The 14,263-nt window shown below is 42.7% G+C and overlaps 1 protein-coding gene across 1 annotated transcript in view; it reads right to left on the minus strand.

The window, feature by feature from the left end:
- brwd3 (bromodomain and WD repeat domain containing 3) overlaps positions 1–12,535 on the minus strand; it is a 14,146-nt gene extending 1,611 nt beyond the window's left edge. The window contains exons 1-38 of the mRNA XM_068716364.1: positions 12,418–12,535; positions 12,183–12,241; positions 12,052–12,081; positions 11,808–11,867; positions 10,532–10,682; positions 10,320–10,418; positions 10,030–10,190; positions 9,583–9,804; positions 9,401–9,501; positions 9,208–9,278; positions 8,874–8,974; positions 8,737–8,777; positions 8,549–8,653; positions 8,303–8,453; positions 8,073–8,207; positions 7,868–7,996; positions 7,319–7,544; positions 7,061–7,201; positions 6,639–6,819; positions 6,414–6,507; positions 6,149–6,319; positions 5,960–6,033; positions 5,691–5,880; positions 5,482–5,592; positions 5,294–5,401; positions 3,373–3,497; positions 3,200–3,282; positions 2,641–2,752; positions 2,405–2,466; positions 1,847–2,002; positions 1,638–1,758; positions 1,400–1,525; positions 1,218–1,293; positions 1,062–1,112; positions 823–966; positions 556–708; positions 275–444; positions 1–9 (exon numbers count right to left, since the gene is read on the minus strand). The exon at positions 1–9 is cut by the window's left edge and continues 80 nt beyond it. Of these exons, the coding sequence (XP_068572465.1) occupies positions 1–9; positions 275–444; positions 556–708; positions 823–966; positions 1,062–1,112; positions 1,218–1,293; positions 1,400–1,525; positions 1,638–1,758; positions 1,847–2,002; positions 2,405–2,466; positions 2,641–2,752; positions 3,200–3,282; positions 3,373–3,497; positions 5,294–5,401; positions 5,482–5,592; positions 5,691–5,880; positions 5,960–6,033; positions 6,149–6,319; positions 6,414–6,507; positions 6,639–6,819; positions 7,061–7,201; positions 7,319–7,544; positions 7,868–7,996; positions 8,073–8,207; positions 8,303–8,453; positions 8,549–8,653; positions 8,737–8,777; positions 8,874–8,974; positions 9,208–9,278; positions 9,401–9,501; positions 9,583–9,804; positions 10,030–10,190; positions 10,320–10,418; positions 10,532–10,682; positions 11,808–11,867; positions 12,052–12,081; positions 12,183–12,241; positions 12,418–12,451 (4,334 nt within the window). The 5' untranslated portion in view covers positions 12,452–12,535. The remainder of the gene's footprint in view (positions 10–274; positions 445–555; positions 709–822; positions 967–1,061; positions 1,113–1,217; positions 1,294–1,399; positions 1,526–1,637; positions 1,759–1,846; positions 2,003–2,404; positions 2,467–2,640; positions 2,753–3,199; positions 3,283–3,372; positions 3,498–5,293; positions 5,402–5,481; positions 5,593–5,690; positions 5,881–5,959; positions 6,034–6,148; positions 6,320–6,413; positions 6,508–6,638; positions 6,820–7,060; positions 7,202–7,318; positions 7,545–7,867; positions 7,997–8,072; positions 8,208–8,302; positions 8,454–8,548; positions 8,654–8,736; positions 8,778–8,873; positions 8,975–9,207; positions 9,279–9,400; positions 9,502–9,582; positions 9,805–10,029; positions 10,191–10,319; positions 10,419–10,531; positions 10,683–11,807; positions 11,868–12,051; positions 12,082–12,182; positions 12,242–12,417) is intronic.
- Between the last annotated feature and the right edge of the window lie 1,728 nt (positions 12,536–14,263).

Here is a 14,263-nt window from a genome sequence, read left to right on the forward strand (position 1 = left end):
CCCTTAGGGCTGGACATATGGAAACAGGGAGAAGAAACATTTCAGAATAATTAACTTCATTATATAACAGCAGGGTGCCTGCAGCTTAAATGTAAGGCTTTGAAACACCTTTTTAGATCCGGACAAGGACTTCCTAAATCTGAATGTTAAGCGTAAAACAGGCCTCGCGTTTAAAGTAGCACATTTGAGATATTTTCAGGAGCTGCAGACACACTGGAATGAAAAAGATAATTTGATAATAAGGAGTGTCGAGTTTGTCAATGAGGATCAGAACCTGGGGGAGGGGCTAATAGGCGGGGAGTTGCCTCCGTTGTGCATTCTGTTTCTGTAACTGAGTCTCTGAAGAGCCCGCCGTTCATTCTGAATGGCCGACTTGTGGTCGGAGATGATGGAGATGATGTTTTTTTCAAAGAAGGCCGACAGGCTGAGGGTCATGGTGTAGATCTAGACATAAAACAAGAAGGTCAGAGTGAATCTACTGGACCACCACTTTGTCAGACTTTACGCAGATACGGTTGCAGCGCTTTTTCAATCCCAGTGATGCTACTTTTTCACCTGGGATTTCTTGTTCGGCGTGTATGCTTTGGAGTTGCTGAAAATGAGGCGCACGTCTTTGGCAAACTCCATCGGGCTCTCATAATTCCCTGCTACCAGCGTCTCTGACACTGTAGACAGATCCATGGGAGTGTCAATGATGTTTCTATAGTCCTGCACAAAACAAGGTGGAGTAGAAACGTTAATGAGGTTCATTGTAATTTCAATTCTCCATATAATTACACACCCTCGGCACGCATTGTTCATGTTATTTAAAAGTTGTTTTACCGGATACTCAAAGAGGTCCACTGCCTGCCTGAACGGCTCGGAATCTGCTGAGACAAGCATTCGACGCACCAGCTCTTTGCATTGACCTAGCCAGAGATTCACATCCAAAACCAGACCACGCTTCTTGGAATTCGGGTCGGCTCCCTGGCAGAGAGAAGATTAAATTAATTAAGACCGACGCTACTGCAGATGATTTAAATCTGTGGTGCTCTAAGACTTTGGACTCTGGTCCCTCTTACCCAATGTCCTGAAGATGTGCCCGGGGTGTCAGAGTCCACATCCAACTCAGCCTGCAGAGGCACACATACAAACTTAAAACGACTATTTACAGCAAATACAGTAATCTAATGAAAAGAATAGTTACCATAATGTTAAAAAAAAACTAAAAATCTCACCTCAGCTTCTCCTCCACTGCTGATCTCAGACTTCAGTTTGTGATACAGATCCAAGATGTCTGTGCAGCTCTGGTCGCTGAAGGAGACAGAGGGCTCAGGCATCAGACACATGTGCAGAAGTATTCATTACTGTTACCCCAGAATACCATGGAGGTGGCTATTACATGAACGGTGCTTCTTACCCGATGTAGTGCAGGAGAACATCAGTCACCACCTTGGCCGTTGCTACAATGGGGCTCTGGGGTTCGTTGAAAGTGCGGGCATTGTGTTCAATGTAGCGCACCTCCCACATTAATGCAGAGATCCGCCTGCAGCAGACGAGAAAAAAATGCACTTCAAGCTCAAATGTCAATGCATTGGCATCTGGACTTTGAATTTATGGCGAAGGTGGAACGTGCGTGTCTATGTGCGCTGCCTCACCTGTAGAAGCGGTTCTCCAGTCGTTTGTGGACGGTGCCGAGGTCAGTGGCGTAAGCCACCGCGGTGCAGTACAGAGGGTATTCCCGCAGGTTCACTGGTGACGCGAATGCCTTCGCTACATCTGTGGACAGGAACCAGATCAAACATGGCAGACAAGATAAGACTTTTACCGCAACGAACAAACAGCCGTCAACCCTTTGGTGGCATACCCAGTGTGAGAAGCTGATCGATGCCATGGAGGACTCTCTCACAGTCTTCATCTCGCGTGTGAGCGCCCCATTCTCCCTCCTGAGGCGTGTAAAGCAAAGCCTTCAGCTCCTCCTCGGCCACCTCCACGCCATCACCAACCTGTTCAGGCAACGCCGCTGATGGAGCCACAAAACGTGTCAGAAAATGAAAAGGTATTTAGTTAATTGTTCAAAACTAGTATGAATTACAGATAATTATCAGCCACACAATCCTAATAAAATACATTTCTTCTTCTAAAGCCCTGATTCACAACCATAATCAAAACTTCAATTCAATTATTAAGAAGAAAAGTATCATCATTAAATTAATTTCTTGGGGTAAAATCCTATGAAATAAATATATAGTCCAGTTTGAATGGAAATGGTATGTCACAAAGTACATCTATTCATTTGCAGGTTTTATGGTGTACAATTGTGTTTTAAACTTGGTGAAATCTTTTGACATTTTGTTTGTAATCTAACAAACCATCACATCGGTTAAGAACTTGATGGAATTGTCACATTAATAATACCACTGACCTTCCTCAGGAATAGGCTCCATGTCCCAGGGACTCATTTTCTCCCGCTCTCCATTATCCCACCTGATGAAACAAGAAAATAAATAAATAAATGAAATCACACTGTATACAAGATTACAATCGCTTATTTGATTTAACTGTGATGACGCGTGACATTGGGTCAACAAAGAAGAGCATTAAGTGAGAGCACTATGGATACACTCCAGCAGCACAAACACTGCAGAAACACACACGCACTTCACTGCATAGCACTGAAACAGGCTGTCTGGGTACTCTGGCTGCAGAGGCTCCTGATCCTCTACGGAGCCGAACCACCAGGCGTCATCAATGATGCTGCGGAACCTCATACCTGAGGAGAGCAAAGCCAAGACCAGATCAAACAAAAGAGAAGGACGGTACACTATCCACAACAATGAACATGTTCTTGATCCGTTTTTAAACCGCGTACACTAAAACAATGTTGTCTCTGGCTGGTATTGATGCATCAGACCCCTCTCACAGACATTATATTTGAAGAATCAGCTTTTGCCATCATGCAGAAGATTTAGAGCCCCACAGGCTAGATTGTTAAACAACCATTTTGTTCCTTAGCCTATTAAACTAATAAATCAGAGTTTGGGTTTTAAGTCGGCCTCTGCTGTCTGATGTTAGCAATATGGTTTTGTTGTTTGGTTAAATGTTGTGTCTTGTATTTAGGTAGCACGGTGTATGTCAGAAAACATCCCGATGATAAGTAAGTAATAGGTAAAATCAAATCACATCATGAGCGGTAAACACATCACTTTAAAACACTCACCTGGCTGCCAGTTGTGCTCTTTAGCCTCGTTGTAAAACTGCTGCAGTACCAGAAAATCTATGACATCGGGCATGTCATGGTACCTTTAGAGTGTGGGAATGAAAAATGAAATGAAATGCACATGCTTCAACAATTATTATCTTGCACTGTTTATACTGGATGTGAATGCTTACTTTAATGAGAAAGACTCATTGGTCATCTTCCCTGAGACTGGGTCCAAGAAAGCCAGTTTGAGGCAGCAGAGGGTGGGAGGTCCCACCTCATATTTAATTCCAACCACCTTCACAGATTCCTGGTCCTGGAGGGGGCAGAGGAAAATACACAAAGGGTAAAACGGTGAAGCTGTTCTCCACAAGTTTCTTTCACAACAACCCCTGTAAACCTTTTTTCTTTTGTACCATTCTACGATGATAGCGCATGAAGCCAAAAACAACCTCTGTATGGAAGATGCTACAAGCAGCAGCCCAAGCAGCGACTATCATGCCATGTTGGCCATGCTAGCAGCGCTGTGAGGCTGTGCTTAGGCACAGCGTTGCTTTGAGCTGAATGCTAACATGCTAACAATGACAATGCTATCGTGCTGATGTTTAGCAGGTAAAACGTTTACCATGTTCACCACCTTAGCTTAGCTAATAAGCATTAACCACAGCAGGCTGATGGGAACGTCATTGGTTTCGTCATTTGCTCATAAAATAAAGTACCGGACATACTGAAACTACGGATGGTGAAAGTCACCAAAGTTATTACAGTTCTTTCTGAGGAATGCATGAATATTTGTACCAAATTTCATGGCAATCAATCCAACAGTTGTTGAAACATTTTACTCGAAGCCACATCAACCTCATAGTGGCACTTAGAGGAAGTGTCAGGGGACCATCAATTTACATTATGATTCATCCTCTGGGGACCACGGATATCTTTATTTCATGGTAATCCATCCAATAGTTATAGTGAGATATTTCAGTCTGGACCAAAGTGGCGGACCGACTGATCAATAGAGCCAAGTCGCTAGCATGGCTAAAAACAACTGATGCTAAGAGGCATTTTTTTTTTTTTTTTTATATATATACATACTGCCATATTGTGACATATGACTTGTTGGAATATGTAGTGTGAAGGGAAAAAAGACTGATGTCTAGAAAATAGTGCTGGGCAACTATTACAATTTGGGTTAGGGTTATTTTGATTTTATTTGTGATTAATCGCATTGTTATGCGCAAAGTTCAATAATGAATTCAAAAGTAGTGTATTGCAACAATTTGAAAAATACACCTTAAAAACTGTGTAAGTTTGCTAAATTCTCAGTGATAACTAAATGATATGCTTATTATACATATTCCAAACAAAAAAAAACTTTAAAAACTCTAATATGTGTGGTATTTGTTATAAATGTACGTTGGTACATAGAGGGTGATAAGAAGCTGTAAGTGGAGAGACTTAGGACCCAGGGGAATATAGGTGAAGCATGGGAACCTGGGAAGTTATGCTAAGAGTTGCAGTTAAGAGCAGTTTGTTCTCACGTGCTATGTTTATTTAAAAACACGACAATATGTATTTTGATATTGTCACGTTGGATCCTGTTACGAGACGATCGTGCACATGTGTGTGTGAGACAGGAGGGACCGACAGTGACAGAGTGAAGGGGGGGGTTCCGGACCGGGGGGAGTGGCAGCAGGAAGAGACACCCAGCGCACGCGCGCAGACACACACACACACACGATTCTTGTGTTCAAAATGTCCGCTTAATAATACAAAATAAAAAAGCGTGCGATAAAATAATTGTCGGCGTTAATTAATTAACGCGTTAACTTGCCTAGCACTAATATAAATATTTACTGATCTTTACCAGTACAGAGGCGAACTATGCGGTTCAGCTGTGGTGAAAGTACGACAGAGAGTGGAGGAAAGAATTTCAGCTCTGACAATTTTTTTTAGCTGGCCAACTGCCCTGGAAAGTGGGCCCGACCATAAGATTACCACTTTGTGAAAGTTACAACATTTGGCTGCTGCTAACAAACTCTCTTAACAGCTTGTCTAATGGAGCATGTAAGGGCCTCTACGCAACACTGCCTTTTAAATAACACAGCGCCTCACCCTGAGGTCAAGTCTGTTCCACGGCTGCTTCTGTGGATTGATGCTGTAGGCCTTGGCCCTGCGCACTGCCCGGACGTAGGCCTGGTGGCCCTGTTTGAAGTAGATGAGCTGGAGGACAAGAGAATCATGATCAAAATGCAAGTGATAAAATGTATTTTTCGGTTTGATATGAGCAGGACACTCCTTACCTCATCTCCCATTTGTGGAACAAAAGGAGAGCGGTGTGGGATGGTCTCCATTATCCACGACGGTGGAAGCCACTCCTCCGCATCGAGTCCAGCTAGAGAAGCTGTGGGTTTCTAGGTATGTGCAATAAGAACAAAATTATCAAGTCCAGAATTTCTCCTGCATTGTGTGGTGGAGACATTCACTGTGAGTAAAGGGGCTGCTAGCGTACCTGTTTGGTCTCCTTAGGCTTCTTCCTCTTCTCGCTGTCCCTCCTCTTGGCCTTTGCCTCGCCATCACCTTCTTCCTCCTCAGAGCTGCTGTAACCTTTGGGCTGTACAGACCTCCTGGTCGGTCTCTTCGGTGGCTGGAGGTTGATCCCAGCGTCGGCTGTCCAATCAGAGTATTCACTGGAGGAGTTGCTGAGAAGGAAAGAGGGTTGATGTGAGTTGGGCGATTGTAACTACATCTTGAAAAGGCCACTCAGTAAAAGAGATTTACCTGGAGCTGCTCTCGCTCTGCCACTGAGTTTCACCATCAGAGGAGGCAGCGCTTTGCTCCGCCTGCGCTGTTGCCTGTCAACAAAAAGACAGAAAGCACCTTTACTATTATGAATGCTAGTAGACAGACATTGCTCCACTTTGTCATGTCACATTTTTTTGAAATGTAGAGTAGAAAGACGGAGCGTACATTTCCGTCACTGTCAGAGTCCACCTGGCTGTCAGAGTTACGTCGGTTGCTGGAATTTCGACTCCTGGTCCCGGCGCGGCGGACTTGAGCTGAGCGGGTCTGATAGGCGTGGCGCTGCTGCTTTTTCTTGGTCGGCCGCAGGGAGCGCAGGCGCGAAGTCAGCAGATCGCTCTACAAAGTGTGCGGGAGGAGGTTGGAAAATAAGTCGAGCAGGAATTAATCGTCATATAAATTATATATTTTTGTGAAGGTAAGCGTTGCATACCTTGGGTGTGCAGGCTGCTGGTTTCTTCCTCCTCTCTGCATTGTATAGAGAACATTCCATGTCGCTTTTGGCTCGTCTGCACTCCTCGACAACTCTTAATAAAAAAATAATAATTTCCATCCATGAACACAAAAAAAAGAAAACATATATATAAAAATATGAATTTGTTTAAAAATCTAAATTGACTCCTTGCAATGTCCTTACATCTACCTATATCTGCCTCACCTGGATATGCCTTTTGGCACTTCATTGACCATCACTCTGTGGCTCCAGGCCAGCAGGTCCCTCTCGGTGGCCACTTGACTACGCAGGGCATTGTGCTGCATCTGCCACACCCCGCCCACCTGCCCACTCCTGTGTGTTTCAGCAGCCGGAGAGGAGGCTTCCACGTCTGCTTCATCACCCGCTGAAAATACGAAGAGATTTGTTTATTATGACAATACCTTACTTGGCAAATATGGCATTTTGGGAATAGACGTTAACAACACTTAACTATTAAAGTACCCACATAATGCTCATGCTCAGTTTTACAATACATTTCAGACTTTTAAAAAGGCATAATTTAAGTTACACTGAGTACACCAGACAAACCAAGAACATATCATAAAACCACAACTTTACTTTGCACAATGTAAAGTTAAACATACCCTCTGCGTCTGGAGCCGGCTCCTCTTCATTGTGACGCTCGTCCTGCTCATTCTGCAACTGTCTGATGAGATCGTCCAACAGGCTCTCTCTGTTTTCTGCCGTTTGCTGGCCAAGTACCTGCTCAACCAACTCTCCATCACCTAAGCAGCAAAAGAGGCCAATCTTGGGTGAAACTGTCAGTTATACTTACAATACATACCATATAATTACTACACAAGCATTCTGAGTGGTACAAGTAATGAATGAGCAGGTTTTACTGTTAGACATGTATCCTAGCTGGGGTACCAGCTGATCCTCCTTGCAGTTCTCTCTTCCGGGCACCAGGCGCTGGTAGTGAGGAGGGTGAGGATTTCCATCAACATCCACCAGGAAGGGTGGAGGCATCAGGTGTGGGGCTTGCTGCGTTTGCTCGTCCAGCACGTAGTTATTAGAGTCACGGATGAGAGGCCGGTAGTCCGTGTGGAAGAACATCTGGTCAGGAATCTGGAGGGAATAAAGAGTACGTTAGTGTTGCTAATGAGGGGGAAAAAAAAACTTTGGCTTGCTTCTTCCTCCGCAAGGCAGACCAGGACACAGAGGAAGTTACAAGAGAGCTTCTTTATGGTTATTTGCAGTCGTGCCTTCAATGTTTCAGATCGTTGATGACACTTGGCGTCAATTCAGGTTTTATGATTAAAGAGCAGTATGTGTAACCTCAAATCCACCATGATGTCTAACTGTATTCATGGTGTTCTTTTAAAAAAAAAAAAAAAAAGAGAGATTTTTTTTCAATGGTAAATAAGTTTCTAACAGTTAAGTGTCATTACCTTCTCGTATGGTCGGCTGCAGCCGAAGCCAAAGATGAGTAAATGGCCGTGTGAGTCAGTGCAGGCAAAATGCTGCCCATCAGCGGAGAACTTGCAGTCAAAAATAGCCCCGTGGCCTTGCCCTTCAATCTGGAAGCAGAAATGTCAACATGAGCTCGATGACAGCGTAGAGAGAGAACACTACTGATCATTGTTGATGAATTACCATGTTGAAGAAGTTGCGGATCTTAGCTCCTTTGGTCAGGTCCCACATGTAAATGTTGCCGTCATGGCCGGCAGACAGCATGATGCGGGAGTCAAACGGGTGAGCCTCCAGCACAAACACCTCGTCATCGTGACCCTTGAAGAGAGGGAGCATCGCGCGGTCGATTGGTCAAAAAACTGCATTTTTTGTTCATTTTTGCACAGCAGAAAATACCAGCTTCAGCCACTTACAGATAAAACATGCAGCAGCTGTCCAGTGGTTGTGCTCCACACTTTGAGCAGGTAGTTGGACACCGCTGTGATGACGGTGCTGTCTGCACGGTCCCAGGCCACCATGGTCACCACCAGCTTGGTTTTATCATCCCCGTTGGCGACAGCAGTCCTGGAGGAAAACATCCCATCAGGCATGAAACACTGAGTGGTTCGCGGAGACGGACGAGGCTCCGTCAAACTCTGTAAGGTTGTTCACTCTCTTACCCAGGCAGCCTGGCAGCGATGTCTAAAGTGACGCTCTTCCACTCCTGTTGCTGGTAATGCCAGATCCTGGCTGTGCCGTCGCGACTGCCGCTCACAAACCTTAAGCTGGACACATATACAAGTCAGAGGCTTCGAAAAACCACAACGAAAAACTATTTGAAGTCGATGATCCCAGCGAGCACACTCACCTGTCACTGTTATTGCTAAACTGGACGACTACAACTTTATCCTGAAACAGGAAGAGAGGACATGTATTTAATTTATAGAGAGATCTTGTTTCAATTAAGGTAAACAGAATGGAACAAGAATGCGTTTTGTTTCTTACCGTGTGTGCATCCATCTCAGAGACCTTCACAGGAGTGTCACCACCAAGGTAGTAGACTCTGATCAAGTGATCAGTGCCACCGGTGGCCATGAACATACCACCTATTAACAGTGAACGAAGAATGAAATGGACGTGACAAGAACATATGCAGTCTACAACAATATCCTTATATCAGTAAGCACTACTTATATCTTAAAACAAACTATTAAAACATTTCCCATTTTGCCAAAAGGGACTCATTTAACAAAAAAAAACTACAATGATTAAAATGTCATCACTGTCTGGGATACATAATAAATGCTGCAAAAGTGTAACAGCAGACAGGGAAACTTACCACTGCTAAAGGAGGAAGTGGAGACCTGAACTCCGGGACGCGACCGCTCGACAAACTTGACGGGTTGATCACTGAGACAAGAGGAGAAACACAACAGCTGTAGTCATTTCCATGAAAACTGTTAGAGCTAGAAATGGTAGATCTACAAAAAAAAAAAGCTTAAAAAGCTTAAAATTATGCTTTAAACACTTACTGGAATTTCATGCTGAGCGAGTGCCACTTCCAGAAACACACCATGCCGTCTGCACCGGTGGAGGCCAGGTACCGCGTTGTCCCTTTGACAGCAGGACAAAACTAAAAGGGAAAGAAAGTTAGTGTTGGTTAAACATCATGGAGCATTACCAGATTTGTTTGTTTAAAATGCACCCGTCTCACCTGTATGGATGTGATGGAGGCACCGTGGGCCTGCAGAACAGTGACGGGTGCACAGGTACGCAGGCACCACACTCGGATGGCTTTGTCGCAGCTTGCTGAGGCAATGAGGGTGTTCTCGTGGTTGACGGCCATGTCACAGATCTCCGCTGAGTGGCCGCGGAGGGTTGCCAGGAGCCGACCGTCATCTGTGGCCCAGATTTTCACCAGGCAGTCATCAGAACCCTAAACAGCAAAGGACATTGGTAACAAATAAAAACACTGCTTCTCTGGGAACTGGCTTCGACTGAAGAGCATCCATCGTCACTCATCTGAAATTTTCTATTCACGTACTTCACCCCTGCCAATAGTTTGCTCAAGTGTGACTCAGCAGACGGAAACACAACTAGTGAAAACCTACAAATAAGAGTTTTGCTGCAGTAATCATCTGAACCAGAAATCACCACTCACCGTAAATATCCTACGGCCGGTGCGGTCAAAGGCTACACAGTAGACTGAAGAAAGGTGGCCGAGGATACGTTTGTGTATCTTCATATGTTGGTAGGAGGAAGACGGCAGGGCCTGGCTGAAGCGAGCTGTGCCTGTGGCCTGGCGAGCATCCAAGATGGCCACTTGATATGAAGACAAACAACAATGATTAGTGGAAGCAACAAACTGCTAAAGCAGATTTACCTGAATTGGTCGAGGCGACTTCGGGACCTCTTAATGGGTAGAAATATATTTTTGAAAGTTTTACACACCAACACTGGGAGCCTCTCCATTGGTGACCGGAGGTTCTGGTGGACGTCCTCGGTGGAGTGCAGCAACAGCTGAGCCACTACATACTTTGTGGCTACAACCTAAATTACACAGGTAATGAATTCAAAATCATGAATGATCACTGATTTAGATACAGATCTATTACCAACAAACCACAAAAAACAACTATGGTGGATTGGAGAGAAAGGCTTACTTTTGGTAGTACGAAGCAAGGACTGTCTTCCCAGCCCCAGAAGTGTTTGGACTCCAGGAACACTAGGTGGGATCTCCTTCTCTATGAGCGGGCCTATTCGCTGACAAACACGGAGCAGATAGTCTGCAGGAATGTGCTGGTTCAAAATCACCTGCAGAAGTCACAGACTGCTATTAATAATAATAACAATAATAACACAAACCAATACATACAATATATAAGTAGCATTTAATAACAAACACTAAAATATTATCATCTCTGTTACATTTTTTAAAAATGCTACAACAAACAACTAAAAAGTGCAAAAACATGAAATGAACTACAGCTCTGTTTAACAGCCAGTGTGTTTAACAGGCAGCACCACAATTATTTGAACTGACCAATTTGAGGATTTGTGACCATGACGTGTACAGACTGGGACATTTTAGACATCAGCAGACATGTACATCTAAACCAAAATATCAGAAATAAGCTAATATTGTTCAATATGTTGGTCCGAACAATTCATCCATTTAAAATACATTAATTTCCCTTAAAGAACATTTTAATTGTGTCCAAAGCAGCAAAACATCATTTAAATACAAAAATGTTTTCACATTCCACTAAGCCTCTCTTGGTGTTAAAAAAACCAAATGTCAGCTGGCATCTAAACTAGATTCTTGTCGATATTCTAATCAATTAGTTTATAACTTATGAGACTGGAACACAACATCCTCAAAGACACAACTTAAACTATAATGTAAATAAACACCGTTTAGACTTTCTGTAATGTATTACTCCTTCCTCAAAAATTACCTAACTTATTTGATTCTCTTCCTGTTTATACTTGCTCATTATTGTGACATGGTTTTGTAATGCAGCTAGTTGAAAACATTGAGGGGGGGGGGTAGGCGGTGCAGAGAAGCTCACAGCCAATCACAAGAGTCTCTTACGGATGTTCCGGTTCGCTCGCAAATACAACTGTGCTTTCATTGGCTCCAACGGATGACTGACAGCTCTCTGGATCTGGCTCAGCCTATCACTACCTACCCTCGTCTCTAATCTCCTCCTACTAGCCCACACGATACCAAAGCCTATATATAGTTATTTACCAACGGGCCTGTGCTAATATAAATGTTTAAATGTGTTAAAATAAACATAAACACATTGCCAACGCGTCTCTTCTGGGTGGTTAATTTAACTAAAATATTTCCATCACGAAGAGATAATTGTCGATTAACATAAAGGTTACACGCTTTATTTCATTAAAAGGTTAATTATGACAGTTCACACTCACCCAGTCTTGGAAGGTCCGTTTGTATTTCTTCCCGTCCCAACTCCATCGTTGAGGGACCAACTAAAGTTAAAAAACAAGCGGTTAGAGACGGCACTAAACTACCAGTATGTTCACGGCTCGGCAACACGCTCCTATAACTGACACCGGCCACAATTACTGAAAAGTTGCCCAAAAAGCGAACTGATACGCAGCAGTACGGAAACCACACATGTCAATAAACACAGAAAGGACCAGCTGAACCTACCTCATACTCCTCCAGCTCCTCAATCAGAATCTAACAACAGACGGACACAGTTAGCGTTAGCTGCTAGCACCAGCTACTTACTCATTTTCTTAACGGTTCTAGTCAATATTTTGCTTATTGTATGTTGTTACCTGTGATGCCTTTTTACAGGGTCCAGACTGCAGAAATCTGGCAATGAGGTAATACAGTTCTGAAAAGAAACAGAAGTGTGTTAGCTTGGTGCTAACTAATGTTGCTATTGAGCCGGGCTAACGTTAGCTAGCTCCAGGTTATACTCGGTTGCTTAGCGCGTTAGCAGGCACACAGCTGCAAACTGTGATAATACTAAATGTTTTGTCGCGGATCCAATGCACGCACAGCACTCACCAGCTTCGGTTTGTGAACACCGTTCTCCTGCCATCACTTGATGAGACGGACGACATTAAGACAAACTGATGTTTTAGCTTGCTCGTTAGCCGCCGGCTAGCTAACAGTAGCTAAGTGTGTGTAGCTAAAACAGGCTGGTGAATGGCCTCCTCCTTTCTCAAGTTGTTCCCTGGACACCTGGTGCTTTGTGTTAGCGCCCTCCAGTGAAACAGTGCAATATTGGTTTGTTTGTTTTTTTAATCCAAGATGAATAAATGCCCAAATGCTCAAATTTACAACTCTCAGTCCTAAAAATTAGGAACATAATTGCTTTATTTAATAGCCAGACATACTTTATGTTGTTTCCATATTTATAAGAAACATTTTGAATATATTTTTTAAAGGTTGCCAGTGTCATCTTGTAGATGGAAAAAAACACATTTGTGCACCCTAAGGTTCACAAAATGTTGCTGTCAAATACATAAAGGTTACATACACAGTACATTTATAAAGTTGAAACTGTTGAAATATTATTTGTTTACATATTTGGGCACACAGATAGTTCACAAGAAGGTGTTCCTCTGACCATTTTCTGTTAAATGAAATGTGCATTCCTCTTCGAAAATAGGGCCCTTTTTGGACACCGTCGCTCCAGAGATGGCATCTGGGTTTAATTTTGTAAGAGGCCTCCTTGACTTTAATGGTAACAAAGAAAGGATATAGGGTATTTTCTAGAGTGGTGAATCATAGTTTTCCAAACTTACCAACATCAATCAAATCCCCCCTGCAAAATTTCCAGTAGTTTTATTTCAAAGAGTGTGCATTTATTGTTATGAATGGGTAATTATGGATCTACATTTTAAATTAGATTAGATTATATTGCCATATGATTCTAATAAAATGGTACAGTTATTTTTGCTCATTGTCAAAGTGGAAGTTTCCAATGTGGTTTTGACAAGTTTTGAAAAGCACAAACAAATTAGATGTACTGATGTATTTAAGTGGTCCAGAACAAGTAAAAACAATTGAATGAGCTAGTGTTGCACTGACTTTTTTTTCACAGGCAATAATTTGCTGAAATAAAAACAGATGAAAGTCTTCAGAACATGTCTGAGTCGCAACCAAAAAAACCAAGATGTCACTAGTTATTTGTAAAACTGAAGGTAAATGTGCTATGATTCTTGCTTTTCCCCCACTTATCTGACACTCACAAAGAAAGAACTGAGAGAGGCATAATCTTCTTATAACCTATTTTTACCACTGTGGCCCACAAGAGAAGTGCATTACTGACATAACATCCATCTCCGCCTGGCATTACAACTGCAAGGCAGATGGATTGTTATTGGTTTCGGGAGTTGTGGTTGTACACACCTTCACCATGGGCAGTATGTTCACTTTGCCACTATATGAACTTTCTGTGTCTGTGTGTGGTTTGAAGGTTATGCTTGACATATGAAATTGGAGCTATGATGTTCTAGCTTGGGTGTTTTTAAAATATATATATATATATATATATATATATATATATATATATATATATATATATATATATATATTTAACTCCAAAAAGAAATTTCAATACCAAATGTCTGAGTTTGCAATATAGTGTTTCTGCAGACACTTCAATTTAAAAAGAAAGGCAGTGTAGAGCAGTTACTTGACTAAAAGTTGGCCTCCCATCACAGATGTATTGTGATTGAAGGTCTCAGATGTGCCAGTAAACTCTAAAGAAATATCTTCATTTGTAGCTGTAGTTTTCTGTCAAATAATTATGAATAGCCTTGTTAATTTCAAGGACAGTTTTAGGCTTGCTGTTTGATAGATCTTTTTATCTTAAAGGGGCACTCTGATTTTACTCATCAAAGGC

The sequence above is a fragment of the Cebidichthys violaceus genome, unplaced genomic scaffold (assembly GCF_023349555.1).
Source record: "Cebidichthys violaceus isolate CVI_PGR_0920_01 unplaced genomic scaffold, fCebVio1.0.p SCAF_20, whole genome shotgun sequence".
Classification (NCBI taxonomy): Eukaryota; Metazoa; Chordata; class Actinopteri; order Perciformes; family Stichaeidae; genus Cebidichthys; species Cebidichthys violaceus.